Below are 24,532 nucleotides of genomic sequence, written 5' to 3'. Positions count from 1 at the left end.
CCAGACCAGAACACAGTCTCTGCTGTCTCCATGGTAATCTGTGTTAACAACCAGACCAGAACACAGTCTCTGCTCTCTCCATGGTAATCTGTGTTAACAACCAGACCAGAACACAGTCTCTGCTGTCTCCATGGTAATCTGTGTTAACAACCAGACTAGAACGCAGTCTCTGCTGTCTCCATGGTAATCTGTGTTAACAACCAGACCAGAACACAGTCTCTGCTGTCTCCATGGTAACCTGTGTTAACAATCAGACTAGAACACAGTCTCTGCTGTCTCCATGGTAATCTATGTTTATTTTCCTTTATTCAGATGTAGTCGTCGAATGGAGTGTAGTCGTGAGGGTCAAGCCAACCACTGGCTGTGGAGCTACCAGCCTGCCAACCAGCCTGCCAACCAGTGTGTGACTGTCCAGAGCTTGGAGCCTGCCATCCAAAGCAGAGAGGAGGAGACTCAGGTGGGTGAACTGTGGCAATATAGTGACTCAGGTGGGTGAACTGTGGCAGTATAGTATTGAATAAAGTCGGGGAACTGTGGCAGTATAGTGACTCAGGTGGGTGAACTGTGGCAGTATAGTGACTCAGGTGGGTGAACTGTGGCAGTATAGTGACTCAGGTGGGTGAACTGTGGCAGTATAGTGACTCAGGTGGGTGAACTGTGGCAGTATAGTGACTCAGGTGGGGAACTGTGGCAGTATAGTGACTCAGGTGGGTGAACTGTGGCAGTATAGTGACTCAGGTGGGTGAACTGTGGCAGTATAGTGACTCAGGTGGGTGAACTGTGGCAGTATAGTGACTCAGGTGGGTGAACTGTGGCAGTATAGTGACTCAGGTGGGTGAACTGTGGCAGTATAGTGACTCAGGTGGGTGAACTGTGGCAGTATAGTGACTCAGGTGGGTGAACTGTGGCAGTATAGTGACTCAGGTGGGTGAACTGTGGCAGTATAGTGACTCAGGTGGGTGAACTGTGGCAGTATAGTGACTCAGGTGGGTGAACTGTGGCAGTATAGTGACTCAGGTGGGTGAACTGTGGCAGTATAGTGACTCAGGTGGGTGAACTGTGGCAGTATAGTGACTCAGGTGGGTGAACTGTGGCAGTATAGTGACTCAGGTGGGTGAACTGTGGCAGTATAGTGACTCAGGTGGGTGAACTGTGGCAGTATAGTGACTCAGGTGGGTGAACTGTGGCAGTATAGTGACTCAGGTGGGGAACTGTGGCAGTATAGTGACTCAGGTGGGTGAACTGTGGCAGTATAGTGACTCAGGTGGGTGAACTGTGGCAGTATAGTGACTCAGGTGGGTGAACTGTGGCAGTATAGTGACTCAGGTGGGTGAACTGTGGCAGTATAGTATTGAATAAAGTCGGGGAACTCAAAATATTGTTCCTCTAATTGCTGTTCTTGATTCAGGAAAATCAGTGTCTCATTAAGACCTGACAAACCAGGTAACTTCTCTAGCCAATCAATACAACGACATATCAACTCATGCCTTGTTTTTACTAAAAATATTTATCAATGGAGTAAAAACATGGCATGAGATGATTATGTAGAAACAGGTTGAGACTGACTGAGAAGAAAAAGGCCCTTTTACTTCAGGATACTCCAAACATAGTTGAGTTAAAGTTCCTTGTTGTTTCCTCTCCCAGGTTTCTCTTGTTGTGGCCCTGCTGCCCACGCTGTCAGAGGAGGAGGAGTCTCTATCCTGCTCCTTTGGAACCCTCGCCCCTCAACCAGCTGTCGTTACGGGAACCACCATAACCTGTCAATCACCCCTGCCTGAGCTCCTCCCACCCAGCCCACCAGGAAGTGGTAAGCGGACATTTTATTTAAAGTTTTGTATAAAAATATATCTGTAAATCTTTTTATTTTTTTATATATTTGATTATTTATCCAGGTTAGTCTTGTTGAGATACAATACCATGACAGACTTAGTCCAAGACAGCCAGGTTATCACATGACTAGATTTATTTTGATCCGTTTTGAGTATGTTGGTCATGTAGTGTATCTATACCTGGTTGATACTGTTGGTCATGTAGTGTATCTCTACCTGGTTAGAACATACACTACATGACCAAAAGTATGCTCCACGCTGTCAGGACCCACTGGCAGACTTGACCATAAGTTGCTCTTCATGCCTCGTTTTAGTGAAGGATTTCTCCCCACTTGTCATCCAAGCCTCCCACTGAACACGGAGATGCCACCTTAAATGCACGATTTATACTGATGTCGAGTGGCTGCAAAACTTTGGGCCATCTGCTTTTCTTCCCTCTGAAAGCATTTTGTTGTCTTTTTGCACTGAGTCAGTTCCTCACGCTGCTGTTTCCAACGCTTGTCAGACTCAGGAGGCCAAGCTCCCATGCCTGCTCTCTTTCCTTTTCCAACAGCCAGATCGATCGCCTTCAACTTGGAAAGCTGCATCATATGCATTTCTCCCTTTGCCGTGATGAGGGTGACAAAAATGACTACCAGTAATCAGAATGATGGGAAGTTTTATTTAAAGTTTTGTATAAAAATATATCTGTAACGGTTTTTAGTTTTTTGGCGGCATTTGATTATTTATCCAGGTGAAAGTCTTGAAAAATCCATAAATTAGTCCAAGTCGTTGTATAAACCGTTTTGAGTAAGAGGTTCAAAGCGTGGGAATAAAGTAGCGGCTTATAGTCCGGAAATTACGGTATGTTCTAACAAGGTATAGATACACTACATGGACCGAAAGTATGTGGACAGCTGCTCGTCGAACTTCTCATTCCAAAAATCATGGGTATTACCCACTGGCAGTTGACCATAAGTTGCTGCTATAACAGCCTCCACTCTTCTGGGAAGGCTTTCCACTAGATGTTGGAACATTGCTGCTATAACAGCCTCCACTCTTCTGGGAAGGCTTTCCACTAGATGTTGAACATTGCTGCAAACAGCCTCCATCTCTTCTGGGAAGGCTTTCCTCTAGATGTTGAACATTGTCTTTTTAACAGCCTCCACTCTTCAGGAAGGCTTTCCCAGATGTTGGAACATTGCTGCTATAACAGCCTCCACTCTTCTGGGAAGGCTTTCACTAGATGTTGGAACATTGCTGCTTTAACAGCCTCCACTCTTCTGGGAAGGCTTTCCACTAGATGTTGAACATTGCTGCTATAACAGCCTCCACTCTTCTGGGAAGGCTTTCCACTAGATGTTGGAAAATTGCTGCTATAACAGCCTCCACTCTTCTGGGAATGCTTTCCATAGATGTTGGAACATTGCTGCTATAACAGCCTCCACTCTTCTGGGAAGGCTTTCAGATGTGGGAAACATTGCTGCTTATAGTCCGGAACAGCCTCCACTCTTCTGGGAAGGCTTTCCACTAAATATGTGGAACATTGCTGCTATAACAGCTCATTCCAAAATCACTGGGTATTTCCACTAGATGTTGGAACATTGCTGCTATAACAGCCTCCACTCTTCTGGGAAGGCTTTCCACTAGATGTAGGAACATTGCTGCTATAACAGCCTCCGCTCTTCTGGGAAGGCTTTCCACTAGATGTTGGAACATTGCTGCTATAACAGCCTCCACTCTTCTGGGAAGGCTTTCCACTAGATGTTGGAACATTGCTGCTATAACAGCCTCCACTCTTCTGGGAAGGCTTTCACTAGATGTTGGAACATTGCTGTCGGGACTTCCCATTCAGACACGAGAATTAGTGAGGTCGGGTACTGATTTTGGGTGATTAGTCCTGGCTCGCCGTTCTGCATTCTAATTAATCCCAAATGTTTTCGTTAGGATTGAGGTCAGTGCTCTGTGCAGGCCAGTCAAGTTCTTCCACACTGATATCGACAAACCATTTCTGTATGGACCTCGCTTGGTGCACGGGAGCATTATCATGCTGAAACAGGAAAGGGCCATCCCCCAAACTGTTGCTACAAAGTTGGAAGGACAGAATCTTGTAGAGCGTCATTGTATGCTGTAGCATTTAGATTTCCCTTCACTGGAACTAAGGGGCCTGAACCATGAAAAACAGCTCCAGACCATTATTCCTCCTCCACCAAACTTTACAGTTGGCACTATGCATTGGGGCAGGTAGCGTTCTTATGGCATCCGCCTTATCCCACTGCCAGATGGTGAAGTGTGATTCATCACTCCAGAGAACGCGTTTCCACTGCTCCAGAGAACGGACTACTTCTGTATGAAGCGCGTCACTTCCTGTTTGACTTTTTGCATGTAAGCAGGAAGCAAGAAGATAGAGTTATGGTCTGATTGGCCGAATGGAGGTTAAATTTAAAGGCAATGCTACCAGATACTATTTGAGAGTATGTAAACCTCTGACCCACTGGGAATGTGATGAAAGAAATAAAAGCTGAAATAAATCCCTCTCTCTGCTATTATTCTGACATTTCACATTCTTAAAATAAATAAAGTGGTGATCCTAACTGACCTAAAACAGAAACAGGAATTTTTTACTAGGATTACATGTCAGAAATGGTGAAAAACTGAGTTTAAATGTATTTGGCTAAGGTGTATGTAAACTTCCGACTTCAACTGTGTGTGTATATATACCGTTGGGCAAAAGAGTATTTAGTCAGCCACCAATTGTGCAAGTTCTCCCACTTCAAAAGATGATAAGAGGCCTGTAATTTTCATCATAGGGTCACTTCAACTATGACAGACAAAATGAGAAGAAAAAAATCCAGAAAATCACATTGTAGGATTTTTAATGAATTTATTTGCAAATTATGGTGGAAAATAAGTATTTGGTCACCTACCAACAAGCAAGATTTCTGGCTCTCACAGACCTGTAACTTCTTCTTTAAGAGGCTCCTCTGTCCTCCACTCGTTACCTGTATTAATGGCACCTGTTTGAACTTATCAGTATAAAAGACACCTGTCCACAACCTCAAACAGTCACACTCCAAACTCCACTATGGCCAAGACCAAAGAGCTGTCAAAGGACACCAGAAGAAGTTACAATGATGAGGGAGGTACACGCCCCTCTGATGAGGGAGGTACACGCCCCTCTGATGAGGGAGGTACACGCCCCTCTGATGAGGGAGGTACACGCCCCTCTGATGAGGGAGGTACACGCCCCTCTGATGCGGGAGGTACACGCCCCTCTGATGCGGGAGGTAACACGCCCCTCTGATGCGGGAGGTAACACGCCCCTCTGTGTACAGTAGTCCTATTATAAAGAGAACTGGGATTGTTATTCATTCTTTAACGTTATTTTTTTTCTGTCCAACATCGAAACAAGTCGGATGTGTGATACAGCGCCTTCGGAAGGGAATTCAGACCCCTTCTCTTTTTTCCACGTTTTGTTAGGTTACAGCCTTATTCTAAAATGGATTAAATGGTTTGTTTTCCTCATTAATCTATACACATTACCCCATAATAGCAAAGCAAAACACGTTTTAGACATTTTTGCCAAGGTATTTTATTTTCAGATCTTTCCAGATCTTTTCAGATCTTTCAGGTTCAAGTCCAGACTCTGGCTGGGCCACTCAAAGACATTCAGAGACTTGTCCCGAAGCCACTCCTGCTTTGTCTTGGCTGTGTGCTTGGGGTCGTTGTCCTATTGGAAGGGGAACCTTCGCCCCAGTCTGAGGTCCTGAGCACTCTGGAGAAGGTTTTCATCAAGGATCTCTCTGTTCTTTACTTCGTTCATCTTTCCCTTGATCCTGACTCGTCTCCCAGTCCCTGCTGCTGAAAAACATCCCCACAGAATGATGCTGCCTCCATCATGCTTCACCGTAGGGATGGTGCCAGGTTTCTTCCAGACGTGACACTTCGCATTCAGGACAAACAGTTCAATCTTGGTTTCATCAGAACAGAGAATCTTGTTTCTCGTGGTCTGAGAGTCCTTTAGGTGCCTTTTGGCAATCTCCAAGCGGGCTGTCATGTGCCTTTTACTGAGGACTGGCTTTAGTCTGGCCACTCTACCACAAAGGCCTGATTGGTGGAGTGCTGCAGAGATGGTTGTCCTTCTGGAAGGTTCTCCCATCTCCACAGAGGAAGTCTAGATCTCTGCCAGAGTGAACATTGGGTTCACATTGGGTTCTTGGTCACCCCGATTGTTCAGTTTGGCCGGGCGGCCAGCTCTAGGAAGAGTCTTGGTGGTTCCAAACTTCTTTCATTTGAGAATGATGGAGGTCACTGTGTTCTTGGGGACATTCAATGCTGCAGAAATGATTTGGCACCCTTCCCCAGATCTCAGCCTCGACACACTCCTGTCTCGGAGCTCTACGGACAATTCCTTCAACCTTATGGCTTGGTTTTTGCTCTGACGGTGCATGTCAACTGTGGGACCTTATATAGACAGGTGTGTGCCTTTCCAAATCATGTCCAATCAACTCTAGTCAAGTTGTAGAAACATCTCAAGGATGATCAATGGAAACAGGATGCACCTGAGCTCAATTTCAAGTCTCATAGCAAAGGGCCTGAATACTTACACACACATAAGGTGTTTTTTAATTTAATTTTGAATACATTTGCTAAATTTTCTAAATATCTATTTTCGCTTCGTCATTATGGGGTATTGTGTATAGATTGCATTCAATCCATTTTTAGAATAAGGCTGTAACGTAACAAAATGTGGAAAAGGTTTCTGAATGTTAACGTGTCCCTGTCCCTGTAGACCACGTGTCCCTGTCCTGAATGTTAACGTGTCCCTGTCCCTGTAGACCACGTGTCCCTGTCCTGAATGTTAACGTGTCCCTGTCCCTGTAGACCACGTGTCTCCTGTCCCTGTAGACCACATGTCCCTGTCCTGAATGTTAACGTGTCCCTGTCCCTGTAGACCACGTGTCCCTGTCCTGAATGTTAACGTGTCCCTGTCCCTGTAGACCACGTGTCCCTGTAGACCACGTGTCCCTGTCCCTGTAGACCACGTGTCCCTGTTCTGAATGTTAACCTGTCTCCTGTCCCTGTAGACCACGTGTCCCTGTCCCTGTAGACCATGTGTCCCTGTCCCTGTAGACCACGTGTCCCTGTCCTGAATGTTAATGTGTCTCCTGTCCCTGTAGACCACGTGTCCCTGTCCCTGTAGACCACGTGTCCCTGTCCCTGTAGACCACGTGTCCCTGTTCTGAATGTTAACGTGTCCCTGTCCCTGTAGACCACGTGTCCCTGTCCCTGTAGACCACGTGTCCCTGTCCCTGTAGACCACGTGTCCCTGTCCCTGTAGACCACGTGTCCCTGTTCTGAATGTTAACGTGTCCCTGTCCCTGTAGACCACGTGTCCCTGTCCCTGTAAGATTATGTGTCTCTGTCCCTGTAGACCCCTGTCCTGAATGTTAATCCCTGTCCCTGTAGACCACGTGTCCCTGTCCCTGTAGACCACGTGTCCCTGTCCCTGTAGACCACGTGTCCCTGTCCTGAATGTTAATGTGTCTCCTGTCCCTGTAGACCACGTGTCCCTGTCCTGAATGTTAATGTGTCTCCTGTCCCTGTAGACCATGTGTCCCTGTAGACCACGTGTCCCTGTCCCTGTAGACCACGTGTCCCTGTCCTGAATGTTAATGTGTCTCCTGTCCCTGTAGACCACGTGTCCCTGTAGACCACGTGTCCCTGTCCTGAATGTTAACCTGTCTCCTGTCCCTGTAGACCACGTGTCCCTGTTCTGAATGTTAACGTGTCCCTGTCCCTGTAGACCACGTGTCCCTGTCCTGAATGTTAATGTGTCTCCTGACCCTGTAGACCACGTGTCCCTGTCCTGAATGTTAATGTGTCTCCTGTCCCTGTAGACCACGTGTCCCTGTCCTGAATGTTAACGTCTCTCCTGTCCCTGTAGACCACGTGTCCCTGTAGACCACGTGTCCCTGTCCCTGTAGACCACGTGTCCCTGTCCTGAATGTTAATGTGTCTCCTGTCCCTGTAGACCACGTGTCCCTGTCCTGAATGTTAACGTCTCTCCTGTCCCTGTAGACCACGTGTCCCTGTAGACCACGTGTCCCTGTCCCTGTAGACCACGTGTCCCTGTCCTGAATGTTAACGTCTCTCCTGTCCCTGTAGACCACGTGTCCCTACGTGTGTCTGTGATGTTCAGAGACGTGACCATCTCTAGCAGTGACCTCATCTTCTACGACTGTCGAGCTGTGGGGCGACTCAACATCACCTCCCCGTAAGAGATACACACACATACACACCGTACACACACACACACACCGTACACACACACACACACCGTACACACACACAACACACACACACACACACCGTACACACACACACACACACACCGTACACACACACACACACCGTACACACACACACACCGTAAACACACACACACGTGTTTTCAATGTGTTGTGTTGTTGTTGATATAGGGTCTGTGTTGTTGTTGATATAGGGTCTGTGTTGTGTTGTTGTTGTTGATATAGGGTCTGTGTTGTGTTGTTGTTGTTGATATAGGGTCTGTGTTGTTGTTGTTGATATAGGGTCTGTGTTGTTGTTGATATAGGGTCTGTGTTGTTGTTGATATAGGGTCTGTGTTGTGTTGTTGTTGATATAGGGTCTGTGTTGTTGTTGATATAGGGTTGTTGTTGTGTTGTTGTTGATATAGGGTCTGTGTTGTTGTTGATATAGGGTCGTTGTTGTTGTTGATATAGGGTCGTTGTTGTTGTTGATATAGGGTCGTTGTTGTTGATATAGGGTCGTTGTTGTTGATATAGGGTCTGTGTTGTTGTTGATATAGGGTCTGTGTTGTTGTTGATATAGGGTCTGTGTTGTTGTTGATATAGGGTCTGTGTTGTTGTTGATATAGGGTCTGTGTTGTTGTTGATATAGGGTCTGTGTTGTGTTGTTGTTGATATAGGGTCGTTGTTGTGTTGTTGTTGATATAGGGTTGTTGTTGTGTTGTTGTTGATATAGGGTCGTTGTTGTTGATATAGGGTCGTTGTTGTTGTTGATATAGGGTCGTTGTTGTTGTTGATATAGGGTCGTTGTTGTTGTTGATATAGGGTCTGTTGTTGTTGTTGATATAGGGTCGTTGTTGTTGATATAGGGTCGTTGTTGTTGATATAGGGTCTGTGTTGTTGTTGTTGATATAGGGTCTGTGTTGTTGTTGTTGATATAGGGTCTGTGTTGTGTTGTTGTTGATATAGGGTCTGTGTTGTGTTGTTGTTGTTGATATAGGGTCTGTGTTGTTGTTGATATAGGGTCTGTGTTGTTGTTGATATAGGGTCTGTGTTGTTGTTGATATAGGGTCTGTGTTGTTGTTGATATAGGGTCTGTGTTGTTGTTGATATAGGGTTGTTGTTGTTGATATAGGGTCTGTGTTGTTGTTGTTGATATAGGGTCTGTGTTGTTGTTGTTGATATAGGGTCTGTGTTGTGTTGTTGTTGATATAGGGTCTGTGTTGTGTTGTTGTTGTTGATATAGGGTCTGTGTTGTTGTTGATATAGGGTCTGTGTTGTTGTTGATATAGGGTCTGTGTTGTGTTTTTCATGTCAGCAATCACCTTTTCAAGATGTATAACTTTTTTTAAATACAGAAATACTGGCGGTATACTGCGTTTTGCATGATATGTTAGACTCCATACAGTATCTAAACCCATATATTAGACCCCATACAGTATCTAAACCCATATATTAGACCCCATACAGTATCTAAACCCATATATTATACCCCATACAGTATCTAAATCCCATACAGTATCTAAATCCCATACAGTATCTAAATCCATATATTAGACCCCATACAGTATCTAAACCCATATATTAGACCCCATACAGTATCTAAACCCATATATTAGACCCCATACAGTATCTAAACCCATATATTAGACCCCATACAGTATCTAAACCCATATATTAGACCCCATACAGTATCTAAATGTGTTATATTAGATACAGTATCTAAACCCATATATTAGACCCCATACAGTATCTAAACCCATATATTAGACCCCATACAGTATCTAAACCCATATATTAGACCCCATACAGTATCTAAATCCATATATTAGACCCATACAGTATCTAAATCCATATATTAGACCCCATACAGTATCTGTGTTGTATCTAAACCCATATATTAGACCCCATACAGTATCTTATATTGACCCCATACAGTATCTGTGTTGTTAGTTGATACAGTATCTAAACCCATATATTAGACCCCATACAGTATCTAAATCCATATATTAGACCCATACAGTATCTAAATCCATACATTAGACCCCATACAGTATCTAAACCCCATACAGTATCTAAATCCATATATTAGACCCCATACAGTATCTAAACCCATATATTAGACCCCATACAGTATCTAAACCCATATATTAGACCCCATACAGTATCTAAATCCATATATTAGACCCCATACAGTATCTAAACCCATATATTAGACCCATACAGTATCTAAACCCATATATTGTTGTCTAAACCCATATATTAGACCCCATACAGTATCTAAACCCATATATTAGACCCATACAGTATCTAAATCCCATACAGTATCTAAATCCCATACAGTATCTAAATCCCATACAGTATCTAAACCCCATACAGTATCTAAATCTGTATATTAGACCCCATACAGTATCTAAATCCCATACAGTATCTAAATCCATATATTAGACTCCATACAGTATCTAAACCCCATACAGTATCTAAACCCATATATTAGACCCCATACAGTATCTAAATCCATATATTAGACCCCATACAGTATCTAAACCCATATATTAGACTCCATACAGTATCTAAATCCCATACAGTATCTAAACCCATATATTAGACCCCATACAGTATCTAAACCCCATACAGTATCTAAACCCATATATTAGACCCCATACAGTATCTAAATCCATATATTAGACCCATACAGTATCTAAACCCATATATTAGACCCCATACAGTATCTAAACCCATATATTAGACCCCATACAGTATCTAAATCCCATACAGTATCTAAACCCATATGTTAGACCCCATACAGTATCTAAACCCCATACAGTATCTAAACCCATATATTAGACCCCATACAGTATCTAAACCCCATACAGTATCTAAACCCATATATTAGACCCCATGTTATCTAAACCCCATACAGTATCTAAACCCATATATTAGACCCCATACAGTATCTAAACCCATATATTAGACCCCATACAGTATCTAAACCCATATATTAGACCCCATACAGTATCTAAACCCATATATTAGACCCCATACAGTATCTAAACCCATATATTAGACCCCATACAGTATCTAAATCCATATATTAGACCCATACAGTATCTAAATCTGTATATTAGACCCCATACAGTATCTAAATCCCATACAGTATCTAAATCCATATATTAGACTCCATACAGTATCTAAATCCATATATTAGACCCATACAGTATCTAAACCCATATATTAGACCCCATACAGTATCTAAACCCATATATTAGATACAGTATCTAAATCCCATACAGTATCTAAATCTGTATATTAGACCCCATACAGTATCTGTCCATATATTAGACCCCATACAGTATCTGTGTTGTTATTATACCCCATACAGTATCTAAACCCCATACAGTATCTAAACCCATTATTGATACAGTATCTAAATCCCATACAGTATCTAAACCATATATTAGATACAGTATCTAAACCCTACAGTATTAAACCCATATATTATACCCCATACAGGGTCTGTGTTGACCCCACAGTATCTAAACCCATATATTAGACCCCATACAGTATCTGTTATTAGTTACAGTATCTAAACCCATGTGTTGACCCCATACAGTATCTGTTATATTAGACCCCTACAGTATCTAAATCCATATGTTAGACCCCATACAGTATCTAAACCCATATATTATACCCCATACAGTATCTAAACCCATATATTGATATACAGTATCTAAACCCATATATTAGACCCCATACAGTATCTTATATTAGGGTCAGTATCTAAACCCATATATTAGACCCCATACAGTATCTAAACCCATATATTAGACCCCATACAGTATCTGTGTTACAGTATCTAAATTGATATATTAGACCCCATACAGTATCTAAACCCATATATTAGACCCCATACAGTATCTGTGTATATTAGACCCCATACAGTATCTGTGTTACAGTATCTAAATCCATATATTAGACCCCATACAGTATCTAAACCCATATATTAGACCCCATACAGTATCTAAACCCCATACAGTATCTAAACCCATATATTAGACCCCATACAGTATCTAAACCCATATATTAGACCCCATACAGTATCTAAACCCATATATTAGACCCCATACAGTATCTAAACCCATATATTAGACCCCATACAGTATCTAAACCCATATATTAGACCCCATACAGTATCTAAACCCATATATTAGACCCCATACAGTATCTAAACCCATATATTAGACCCCATACAGTATCTAAACCCCATACAGTATCTAAATCCATATATTAGACCCCATACAGTATCTAAATCCCATACAGTATCTAAACCCATATATTAGACCCCATACAGTATCTAAACCCATATATTAGACCCCATACAGTATCTAAATCCATATATTAGACCCCATACAGTATCTAAACCCATATGTCTCTCCTGTGTTTAGGTGTATGGCGTGTGTGGGCAGTGTGTGGCCATGCAACTGGTGTGTCCTGGGTGGGCTGTGTACCCACAACAACAGCAGTTGTCCCAGGCAGCACACCATACACAACTCACTGGTAAGACATCCCCAGACCCTGTCTACCAGGCCTTAGTAACAACCCCAGACCCTGTCTACCAGGCCTTAGTAACAACCCCAGACCCTGTCTACCAGGCCTTAGTAACAACCCCAGACCCTGTCCACCAGGCCTTAGTAACAACCCCAGACCCTGTCTACCAGGCCTTAGTAACAACCCCAGAGCCTATCCACCAGGCCTTAGTAACAACCCCAGACCCTGTCTACCAGGCCTTAGTAACAACCCCAGACCCTGTCTACCAGGCCTTAGTAACAACCCCAGACCCTGTCCACCAGGCCTTAGTAACAACCCCAGACCCTGTCTACCAGGCCTTAGTAACAACCCCAGACCCTATCCACCAGGCCTTAGTAACAACCCCAGACCCTGTCTACCAGGCCTTAGTAACAACCCCAGACCCTATCCACCAGGCCTTAGTAACAACCCCAGACCCTGTCTACCAGGCCTTAGTAACAACCCTAGACCCTGTCTACCAGGCCATAGTAACAACCCCAGACCCTGTCTACCAGGCCTTAGTAACAACCCCAGACCCTGTCTACCAGGCCTTAGTAACAACCCCAGACCCTGTCTACCAGGCCTTAGTAACACCCCCAGACCCTGTCTACCAGGCCTTAGTAACAACCCCAGACCCTGTCTACCAGGCCTTAGTAACAACCCCAGACCCTGTCTACCAGGCCTTAGTAACAACCCCAGACCCTGTCTACCAGGCCTTAGTAACAACCCCAGACCCTGTCCACCAGGCCTTAGTAACAACCCCAGACCCTGTCTACCAGGCCTTAGTAACACCCCCAGACCCTGTCTACCAGGCCTTAGTAACACCCTCAGACCCTATCCACCAGGCCTTAGTAACAACCCCAGACCCTTAGTAACAACCCCAGACCCTTAGTAACAACCCAGACCCTTAGTAACAACAACCCCAGACCCTTAGTAACAACCCCAGACCCTGTCTACCAGGCCTTGATTGTTGTTTTCTACACACAGCCTCTCCTTCTCTCCATTTTGTGCCGTTCCGTTCCAATATAATAATCCCCCCTGCCACCACTAGGAGCAGCAGTTGGAGCCGCGGGGTGCAGACTCGTGTCCCTTTGTGTGGGCTCTACAGAGCTCTCCTCTGGTCCCCATGGGCTTCCTGTCCCCTCTGACCCTACTGGGCAGAAACCTGGACGTGTTTCAGGTATGTTTTTACTTTACATGTGGACAAAGATAACGCCACATCCAGGGTTTATAAGTGATCAATAAATATGTGCATGAAACATTTAGAATAATCTGAACTGTCTGGTTAATCTAGGGGGTTTACTGAAACATTTAGAATAATCTGTACTGTCTGGTTAATCTAGGGGGGTTTACTGAAACATTTAGAATAATCTGCACTGTCTGGTTAATCTAGGGGGTTTACTGAAACATTTAGAATAATCTGTACTGTCTGGTTAATCTAGGGGGTTTACTGAAACATTTAGAATAATCTGTACTGTCTGTTAACTAGGGGTTTACTGAAACATTTAGAATAATCTGTACTGTCTGGTTAATCTAGGGGGTTTACTGAAACATTTAGAATAATCTGTACTGTCTGGTTAATCTAGGGGGTTTACTGAAACATTTAGAATAATCTGTACTGTCTGGTTAATCTAGGGGGTTTACTGAAACATTTAGAATAATCTGTACTGTCTGGTTAATCTAGGGGGTTTACTGAAACATTTAGAATAATCTGTACTGTCTGGTTAACAGGGGTTTACTGAAACATAGAATAATCTGTACTGTCTGGTTAATCTAGGGGTTTACTGAAACATTTAGAATAATCTGTACTGTCTGGTTAATCTAGGGGTTTACTGAAACATTTAGAATAATCTGCCCACTGTCTGGTTAATCTAGGGGTTTACTGAAACATTTAGAATAATCTGTACTGTCTGGTTAATCTAGGGGTATACAACAAACATCTCTCCTCTCCCCTCTCTCTCTTCTCCTCCTCCTCCCTTTACTGAAACATTTAGAATAATCTGTACTGTCTGATTAATCTAGGGGGTTTACTGAAACATTTACAGTAATCTGCCCTGTCTGGTTAATCTAGGGGGTTTACTGAAACATTTAGAATAATCTGTACTGTCTGGTTAATCTAGGGGGTTTACTGAAACATTTAGAATAATCTGCCCTGGCTGGTTAATCTAGGGGGTTTACTGAAACATTTAGAATAATCTGAACTGTCTGGTTAATCTAGGGGGTTTACTGAAACATTTAGAATAATCTGTACTGTCTGGTTAATCTAGGGGGTTTACTGAAACATTTAGAATAATCTGCACTGTCTGGTTAATCTGACACAGAGACAGGTGTGTTGTCATCTTCAGGGTGAGGAACAGTATACCTGTGTGGTGGTCGTTGTGGGGGAGGAGCTTAAACTGAACGCCATTCTGAAGAAAGACCCAGAAACCAAGGTCACCACCTTTACATGCTCTGTCCCCCAGGTATTTAAACACAAACCCTGACACACACACACACACACACACACATTTAAACACAAACCCTGACACACACACACACACACATTTAAACATAAACCCTGACACAAACACATCCCACTTAAAAAGATGAGAGGCCTGTAATTTGCAAATACAGTGCCAAGTTGTGGGTTCTGTAGGGGTCCCCTTGAACTTTGCGACCTTTGCCACATTTCAGGCTTCAAACATTAAAGATATAAACTGTATTTTTGTGAAGAATCAACAACAAGTGGGACACAATCATGAAGTGGAACGACATTTATTGGAATTGGAATTTATTAACTGTCATAGTTGAAGTGTACCTCTATGATGAAAATTACAGGCCTCCATCTTTTTAAGTGAGAACTTGCACAATTGGTGGCTGACAAATACCAGGTGTTTTTGCCCCATATAGTATGACTTTTTATGTAACAATAATAACCTCTTGCCCTCCCCTCTCTGTTAGTCCCAGCTCCCTGCCCTCCGCTCTATGCCCTCCCCTCTCTGCCCTCCCTCTCTGCCAATCCCCTCTCTGCCCTCCTCTCTGCCGGCCCCTTCTGCCGGTTGTCCACCGGCCCCTCTCTGCCGGCCCCTCTCTCAGTTGTGTTGTCCCTCCCCTCTATGCCCCTCTCTGTCCCTGCCCCTCTCTGACCGGCCCCTCTCTGCCCTGCCCCATCTGCCCTTTAAGTCTCTTCCCTCCAGTTGTCTCTGTCCCTGCAGCTCTCTGCCCTCCCCTTTGCCCCCCTCTCTGCCCTATAGCCCCTCTATGACCTTTTCTCTGCCGGCAATCTGCCCTCCTCTCTGCCCTCCCCTCTGCCCTCCCCTCTCTGCCCTCCACCTCTCTGCCCTCCCCTCTCTGCCCTCCACCTCTCTGCCCTCCCCTGTCTGCCCCCCCTCTCTGCCCCCTCCCCCTGCCCTCCCCCCTCTGCCCTCCCTCTCTGCCCTCCAGCTCTCTGCCCTCCCCCTCTCTGCCCTCCCCTCTCTGACCAGTTGCCCCTCTCTGCCCTCCCCTCTCTGCCCTCCCCTCTCTGCCCTCCCCTCTCTGCCCTCCCCTCTCTTCCCTCCAGCTTATCTGCCCTCCTCTCTGCCCTCCCCTCTCTGCCCCCCCTGTCCCACAGGCCCTCTGCCCCCCCTCTGCCCCCCCTCTGCCTGCCCCTGCAGCTCTGCCCTCCCCCTCTGCCCTCTGCCCTGTGTTGTCCACAGTCTTATATCTGCCCTCCACCTCTCTGCCCTTGTCCCCTGTTGTCCCCTCTCTGCCCTATGACCTCTCTGTTGTCCCCCCTCTCCGCCCCCTCTGCCCTGCCCATCTCTGCCCTCCCCTCTGCCCTCTCCTGCCGTGCCCTCTCTGCCCTCCCCTCTCTGCCCTCCACCTCTCTGCCCTCCCCCTCTGCCCTCCCCTCTCTGCCCTCCACCTCTCTGCCCTCCCCTCTCTGCCCTCCCTCTCTGCCCTCCCCTCTCTGCCCTCCCCTCTCAGTTCCAGTACCCGTTGAGACATTTGGAGTACTCTGCTCCCATCTATCTGCGAAGAGGTTTCCATCGCATCGACTCTGCTCCCGACCTCAGACGTGAGACGTCTCTGTTGAATTCTATACTGTGTTCCATTCACTGCTATCACTTGAGAATGAAGAAAATGTATATTTCTCAACTCTTGACCAGTTGTGTTGTCTCACAGTGCAGCTATATGACCAGTTGTGTTGTGTTGTCCACAGTGCAGCTATATGACCAGTTGTGTTGTGTTGTCCCACAGTGCAGCTATATGACCAGTTGTGTTGTCCACAGTGCAGCTATATGACCAGTTGTGTTGTCTCACAGTGCAGCTATATGACCAGTTGTGTTGTGTTGTCCACAGTGCAGCTATATGACCAGTTGTGTTGTGTTGTCCACAGTGCAGCTATATGACCAGTTGTGTTGTCCACAGTGCAGCTATATGACCAGTTTGTGTTGTGTTGACCAGTTGTGTTGTCCACAGTGCAGCTATATGACCAGTTGTGTTGTCCCACAGTGCAGCTATATGACCAGTTGACCAGTTGTTGTCCACAGTGCAGCTATATGACCAGTTGTGTTGTCCACAGTGCAGCTATATGACCAGTTGTGTTGTCCACAGTGCAGCTATATGACCAGTTGTGTTGTCACACAGTGACCAGTTGTGTTGTGTTGTCCACAGTGCAGCTATATGACCAGTTGTGTTGTCCCACAGTGCAGCTATATGACCAGTTGTGTTGTCCACAGTGCAGCTATATGACCAGTTGTGTTGTCCCACAGTGCAGCTATATGACCAGTTGTGTTGTCCACAGTGCAGCTATATGACCAGTCCCACAGTTGTTGTGTTGTCCACAGTGCAGCTATATGACCAGTTGTGTTGTCTCCACAGTGCAGCTATATGACCAGTTGTGTTGTGTGTCCACAGTGCAGCTATATGACCAGTTGTGTTGTCCACAGTGCAGCTATATGACCAGTTGTGTTGTCCACAGTGCAGCTATATGACCAGTTGCAGCTATATGACCAGTTGTCCACAGTGCAGCTATATGACCAGTTGTGTTGTCCACAGTGCAGCTATATGACCAGTTGTGTTGTCCACAGTGCAGCTATATGACCAGTTGTGTTGTCTCACAGTGCAGCTATATGACCAGTTGTGTTGTGTTGTCCACAGTGCAGCTATATGACCAGTTGTGTTGTCTCACAGTGCAGCTATATGACCAGTTGTGTTGTCCACAGTGCAGCTATATGACCAGTTGTGTTGTCCCACAGTGCAGCTATATGACCAGTTGTGTTGTGTTGTCCACAGTGCAGCTATATGACCAGTTGTGTTGTCCACAGTGCAGCTATATGACCAGTTGTGTTGTCCACAGTGCAGCTATATGACCAGTTGTGTTGTCCACAGTGCAGCTATATGACCAGTTGTGTTGTCCACAGTGCAGCTATATGACCAGTTGTGTTGTGTTGTCCACAGTGCAGCTATATGACCAGTTGTGTTGTCCACAGTGCAGCTATATGACCAGTTGTGTTGTCCACAGTGCAGCTATATGACCAGTTGTGTTGTCCACAGTGCAGCTATATGACCAGTTGTGTTGTGTTGTCCACAGTGCAGCTATATGACCAGTTGTGTTGTGTTGTCCACAGTGCAGCTATATGACCAGTGCTATATGTTGTGTTGTCCACAGTGCAGCTATATGACCAGTTGTGTTGTGTTGTCCACAGTGCAGCTATATGACCAGTTGTGACCAGTTGTGTTGTCCACAGTGCAGCTATATGACCAGTTGTGTTGTCCACAGTGCAGCTATATGACCAGTTGTGTTGTCCACAGTGCAGCTATATGACCAGTTGTGTTGTCCACAGTGCAGCTATATGACCAGTTGTGTTGTGTTGTCCACAGTGCAGCTATATGACCAGTTGTGTTGTGTTGTCCACAGTGCAGCTATATGACCAGTTGTGTTTGTCCACAGTGCAGCTATATGACCAGTTGTGTTGTGTTGTCCACAGTGCAGCTATATGACCAGTTGTGTTGTCCACAGTGCAGCTATATGACCAGTTGTGTTGTATATGACCAGTTGTGTTGTCCACAGTGCAGCTATATGACCAGTTGTGTTGTGTTGTCCACAGTGCAGCTATATGACCAGTTGTGTTGTCTCACAGTGCAGCTATATGACCAGTTGTGTTGTCCACAGTGCAGCTATATGACCAGTTGTGTTGTGTTGTCCCACAGTGCAGCTATATGACCAGTTGTGTTGTGTTGTCCACAGTGCAGCTATATGACCAGTTGTGTTGTGTTGTCCACAGTGCAGCTATATGACCAGTTGTGTTGTCCACAGTGCAGCTATATGACCAGTTGTGTTGTCCACAGTGCAGCTATATGACCAGTTGTGTTGTCCACAGTGCAGCTATATGACCAGTTGTGTTGTCCACAGTGCAGCTATATGACCAGTTGTGTTGTCAGTTGTGTTGTCCACAGTGCAGCTATATGACCAGTTGTGTTGTCCACAGTGCAGCTATATGACCAGTTGTGTTGTGTTGTCCACAGTGCAGCTATATGACCAGTTGTGTTGTCCCACAGTGCAGCTATATGACCAGTTGTGTTGTCCACAGTGCAGCTATATGACCAGTTGTGTTGTCCACAGTGCAGCTATATGACCAGTTGTGTTGTCCACAGTGCAGCTATATGACCAGTTGTGTTGTCCACAGTGCAGCTATATGACCAGTTGTGTTGTCCACAGTGCAGCTATATAACCAGTTGTGTTGTCCACAGTGCAGCTATATAACCAGTTGTGTTGTGTTGTCTCACAGTGCAGCTATATGACCAGTTGTGTTGTCCACAGTGCAGCTATATGACCAGTTGTGTTGTCTCACAGTGCAGCTATATGACCAGTTGTGTTGTCTCACAGTGCAGCTATATGACCAGTTGTGTTGTCCCACAGTGCAGCTATATGACCAGTTGTGTTGTGTTGTCCACAGTGCAGCTATATGACCAGTTGTGTTGTCCACAGTGCAGCTATATGACCAGTTGTGTTGTGTTGTCCACAGTGCAGCTATATGACCAGTTGTGTTGTGTTGTCCACAGTGCAGCTATATGACCAGTTGTGTTGTGTTGTCCACAGTGCAGCTATATGACCAGTTGTGTTGTCCACAGTGCAGCTATATGACCAGTTGTGTTGTCCACAGTGCAGCTATATGACCAGTTGTGTTGTGTTGTCCTATATGACCAGTTGTGTTGTGCAGCTATATGACCAGTTGTGTTGTCTCACAGTGCAGCTATATGACCAGTTGTGTTGTCTCACAGTGCAGCTATATGACCAGTTGTGTTGTCTCACAGTGCAGCTATATGACCAGTTGTGTTGTGTTGTCCACAGTGCAGCTATATGACCAGTTGTGTTGTCTCACAGTGCAGCTATATGACCAGTTGTGTTGTCCCACAGTGCAGCTATATGACCAGATGTGTTGTGTTGTCCCACAGTGCAGCTATATGACCAGTTGTGTTGTGTTGTCCACAGTGCAGCTATATGACCAGTTGTGTTGTGTTGTCCCACAGTGCAGCTATATGACCAGTTGTGTTGTGTTGTCCACAGTGCAGCTATATGACCAGTTGTGTTGTCCACAGTGCAGCTATATGACCAGTTGTGTTGTGTTGTCCACAGTGCAGCTATATGACCAGTTGTGTTGTGTTGTCCACAGTGCAGCTATATGACCAGTTGTGTTGTCCCACAGTGCAGCTATATGACCAGTTGTGTTGTGTTGTCCACAGTGCAGCTATATGACCAGTTGTGTTGTCCACAGTGCAGCTATATGACCACAGTGCAGCTATATGACCAGTTGTGTTGTGTTGTCCACAGTGCAGCTATATGACCAGTTGTGTTGTCCACAGTGCAGCTATATGACCAGTTGTGCTATATTGTGTCCACAGTGCAGCTATATGACCAGTTGTGTTGTGTTGTCCACAGTGCAGCTATATGACCAGTTGTGTTGTGTTGTCCACAGTGCAGCTATATGACCAGTTGTGTTGTCCACAGTGCAGCTATATGACCAGTTGTGTTGTGTTGTCCACAGTGCAGCTATATGACCAGTTGTGTTGTCCACAGTGCAGCTATATGACCAGTTGTGTTGTCCACAGTGCAGCTATATGACCAGTTGTGTTGTGTTGTCCACAGTGCAGCTATATGACCAGTTGTGTTGTCCACAGTGCAGCTATATGACCAGTTGTGTTGTCCCACAGTGCAGTTGTGTTGTCCCACAGTGCAGCTATATGACCAGTTGTGTTGTCCCACAGTGCAGCTATATGACCAGTTGTGTTGTGTTGTCCACAGTGCAGCTATATGACCAGTTGTGTTGTGTTGTCCACAGTGCAGCTATATGACCAGTTGTGTTGTCCACAGTGCAGCTATATGACCAGTTGTGTTGTCCACAGTGCAGCTATATGACCAGTTGTGTTGTGTTGTCCCACAGTGCAGCTATATGACCAGTTGTGTTGTCCACAGTGCAGCTATATGACCAGTTGTGTTGTCCCACAGTGCCTATATGACCAGTGCAGCTATATGACCAGTTGTGTTGTCCACAGTGCAGCTATATGACCAGTTGTGTGTTGTCCACAGTGCAGCTATATGACCAGTTGTGTTGTCCACAGTGCAGCTATATGACCAGTTGTGTTGTCCACAGTGCAGCTATATGACCAGTTGTGTTGTCCACAGTGCAGCTATATGACCAGTTGTGTTGTCCACAGTGCAGCTATATGACCAGTTGTGTTGTCCACAGTGCAGCTATATGACCAGTTGTGTTGTGTTGTCCACAGTGCAGCTATATGACCAGTTGTGTTGTCCACAGTGCAGCTATATGACCAGTTGTGTTGTGTTGTCCACAGTGCAGCTATATGACCAGTTGTGTTGTCCACAGTGCAGCTATATGACCAGTTGTGTTGTCCACAGTGCAGCTATATGACCAGTTGTGTTGTGTCCACAGTGCAGCTATATGACCAGTTGTGTTGTCCACAGTGCAGCTATATGACCAGTTGTGTTGTGTGTCAGCACAGTGCAGCTATATGACCAGTTGTGTTGTCCACAGTGCAGCTATATGACCAGTTGTGTTGTGTTGTCCACAGTGCAGCTATATGACCAGTTGTGTTGTGTTGTCCACAGTGCAGCTATATGACCAGTTGTGTTGTGTTGTCCACAGTGCAGCTATATGACCAGTTGTGTTGTCCACAGTGCAGCTATATGACCAGTTGTGTTGTCTCACAGTGCAGCTATATGACCAGTTGTGTTGTGTTGTCCACAGTGCAGCTATATGACCAGTTGTGTTGTCTCACAGTGCAGCTATATGACCAGTTGTGTTGTCCACAGTGCAGCTATATGACCAGTTGTGTTGTCCACAGTGCAGCTATATGACCAGTTGTGTTGTGTTGTCCACAGTGCAGCTATATGACCAGTTGTGTTGTCTCACAGTGCAGCTATATGACCAGTTGTGTTGTGTTGTCCACAGTGCAGCTATATGACCAGTTGTGTTGTCCACAGTGCAGCTATATGACCAGTTGTGTTGTGTTGTCCACAGTGCAGCTATATGACCAGTTGTGTTGTGTTGTCCACAGTGCAGCTATATGACCAGTTGTGTTGTCCACAGTGCAGCTATATGATGACCAGTGCAGCTATATGTTGTGTTGTCCACAGTGCAGCTATATGACCAGTTGTGTTGTCCACAGTGCAGCTATATGACCAGTTGTGTTGTCCACAGTGCAGCTATATGACCAGTTGTGTTGTCCACAGTGCAGCTATATGACCAGTTGTGTTGTCCCACAGTGCAGCTATATGACCAGTTGTGTTGTGTTGTCCACAGTGCAGCTATATGACCAGTTGTGTTGTCCCACAGTGCAGCTATATGACCAGTTGTGTTGTGTTGTCCACAGTGCAGCTATATGACCAGTTGTGTTGTGTTGTCCACAGTGCAGTCAGTTGTGTTGTCCACAGTGCAGCTATATGACCAGTTGTGTTGTGTTGTCCACAGTGCAGCTATATGACCAGTTGTGTTGTCCACAGTGCAGCTATATGACCAGTTGTGTTGTGTTGTCCACAGTGCAGCTATATGACCAGTTGTGTTGTGTCCACAGTGCAGCTATATGACCAGTTGTGTTGTGTTGTCCACAGTGCAGCTATATGACCAGTTGTGTTGTCCACAGTGCAGCTATATGACCAGTTGTGTTGTCCCACAGTGCAGCTATATGACCAGTTGTGTTGTGTTGTCCACAGTGCAGCTATATGACCAGTTGTGTTGTGTCCACAGTCCACAGTGCAGCTATATGACCAGTTGTGTTGTGTTGTCCACAGTGCAGCTATATGACCAGTTGTGTTGTCCACAGTGCAGCTATATGACCAGTTGTGTTGTCCACAGTGCAGCTATATGACCAGTTGTGTTGTCCACAGTGCAGCTATATGACCAGTGTTGTGTTGTCCACAGTGCAGCTATATGACCAGTTGTGTTGTCCACAGTGCAGCTATATGACCAGTTGTGTTGTCCACAGTGCAGCTATATGACCAGTTGTGTTGTCCACAGTGCAGCTATATGACCAGTTGTGTTGTCCACAGTGTCCACAGTGCAGCTATATGACCAGTTGTGTTGTGTTGTCCACAGTGCAGCTATATGACCAGTTGTGTTGTCCACAGTGCAGCTATATGACCAGTTGTGTTGTTGTGACCACAGTGCAGCTATATGACCAGTTGTGTTGTCCACAGTGCAGCTATATGACCATGACCAGCTATTGTGTTGTCCACAGTGCAGCTATATGACCAGTTGTGTTGTCCACAGTGCAGCTATATGACCAGTTGTGTTGTGTTGTCCACAGTGCAGCTATATGACCAGTTGTGTTGTCCACAGTGCAGCTATATGACCAGTTGTGTTGTGTCCACAGTGCAGCTATATGACCAGTTGTGTTGTGCAGCTATATGACCAGTTGTGTTGTCCACAGTGCAGCTATATGACCAGTTGTGTTGTCCACAGTGCAGCTATATGACCAGTTGTGTTGTGTTGTCCACAGTGCAGCTATATGACCAGTTGTGTTGTCCACAGTGCAGCTATATGACCAGTTGTGTTGTGTTGTCCACAGTGCAGCTATATGACCAGTTGTGTTGTGTTGTCCACAGTGCAGCTATATGACCAGTTGTGTTGTGTTGTCCACAGTGCAGCTATATGACCAGTTGTGTTGTCCACAGTGCAGCTATATGACCAGTTGTGTTGTCCACAGTGCAGCTATATGACCAGTTGTGTTGTGTTGTCCACAGTGCAGCTATATGACCAGTTGTGTTGTCCCACAGTGCAGCTATATGACCAGTTGTGTTGTCTCACAGTGCAGCTATATGACCAGTTGTGTTGTCCACAGTGCAGCTATATGACCAGTTGTGTTGTGTTGTCCACAGTGCAGCTATATGACCAGTTGTGTTGTCCACAGTGCAGCTATATGACCAGTTGTGTGTTGTCCACAGTGCAGCTATATGACCAGTTGTGTTGTCTCACAGTGTGTTGTGTTGTCCACAGTGCAGCTATATGACCAGTTGTGTTGTGTTGTCCACAGTGCAGCTATATGACCAGTTGTGTTGTGTTGTCCACAGTGCAGCTATATGACCAGTTGTGTGTTGTCCACAGTGCAGCTATATGACCAGTTGTGTTGTCCACAGTGCAGCTATATGACCAGTTGTGTTGTGTTGTCCACAGTGCAGCTATATGACCAGTTGTGTTGTGTTGTCCACAGTGCAGCTATATGACCAGTTGTGTTGTGTTGTCCACAGTGCAGCTATATGACCAGTTGTGTTGTGTTGTCCACAGTGCAGCTATATGACCAGTTGTGTTGTCCACAGTGCAGCTATATGACCATGACCAGTTGTGTTGTGTTGTCCACAGTGCAGCTATATGACCAGTTGTGTTG

General features: G+C 45.4%; 1 protein-coding gene across 1 annotated transcript in view; it reads left to right on the top strand.

The window, feature by feature from the left end:
• The window catches only part of LOC115124465 (plexin-B3-like), a gene marked incomplete at its 3' end in the record, with an annotated part of 75,153 nt that extends 58,450 nt beyond the window's left edge, over positions 1 to 16,703 (top strand). Inside the window, exons 6-12 of the mRNA XM_065015520.1 lie at positions 313 to 457; positions 1,645 to 1,807; positions 7,977 to 8,085; positions 12,544 to 12,655; positions 13,716 to 13,844; positions 15,010 to 15,126; positions 16,613 to 16,703. Of these exons, the coding sequence (XP_064871592.1) occupies positions 313 to 457; positions 1,645 to 1,807; positions 7,977 to 8,085; positions 12,544 to 12,655; positions 13,716 to 13,844; positions 15,010 to 15,126; positions 16,613 to 16,703 (866 nt within the window). The remainder of the gene's footprint in view (positions 1 to 312; positions 458 to 1,644; positions 1,808 to 7,976; positions 8,086 to 12,543; positions 12,656 to 13,715; positions 13,845 to 15,009; positions 15,127 to 16,612) is intronic.
• Between the last annotated feature and the right edge of the window lie 7,829 nt (positions 16,704 to 24,532).

The sequence above is a fragment of the Oncorhynchus nerka genome, unplaced genomic scaffold (genome assembly GCF_034236695.1).
Source record: "Oncorhynchus nerka isolate Pitt River unplaced genomic scaffold, Oner_Uvic_2.0 unplaced_scaffold_1386, whole genome shotgun sequence".
Classification (NCBI taxonomy): Eukaryota; Metazoa; Chordata; class Actinopteri; order Salmoniformes; family Salmonidae; genus Oncorhynchus; species Oncorhynchus nerka.
This window is presented reverse-complemented; position numbering and strand designations above follow the sequence as displayed.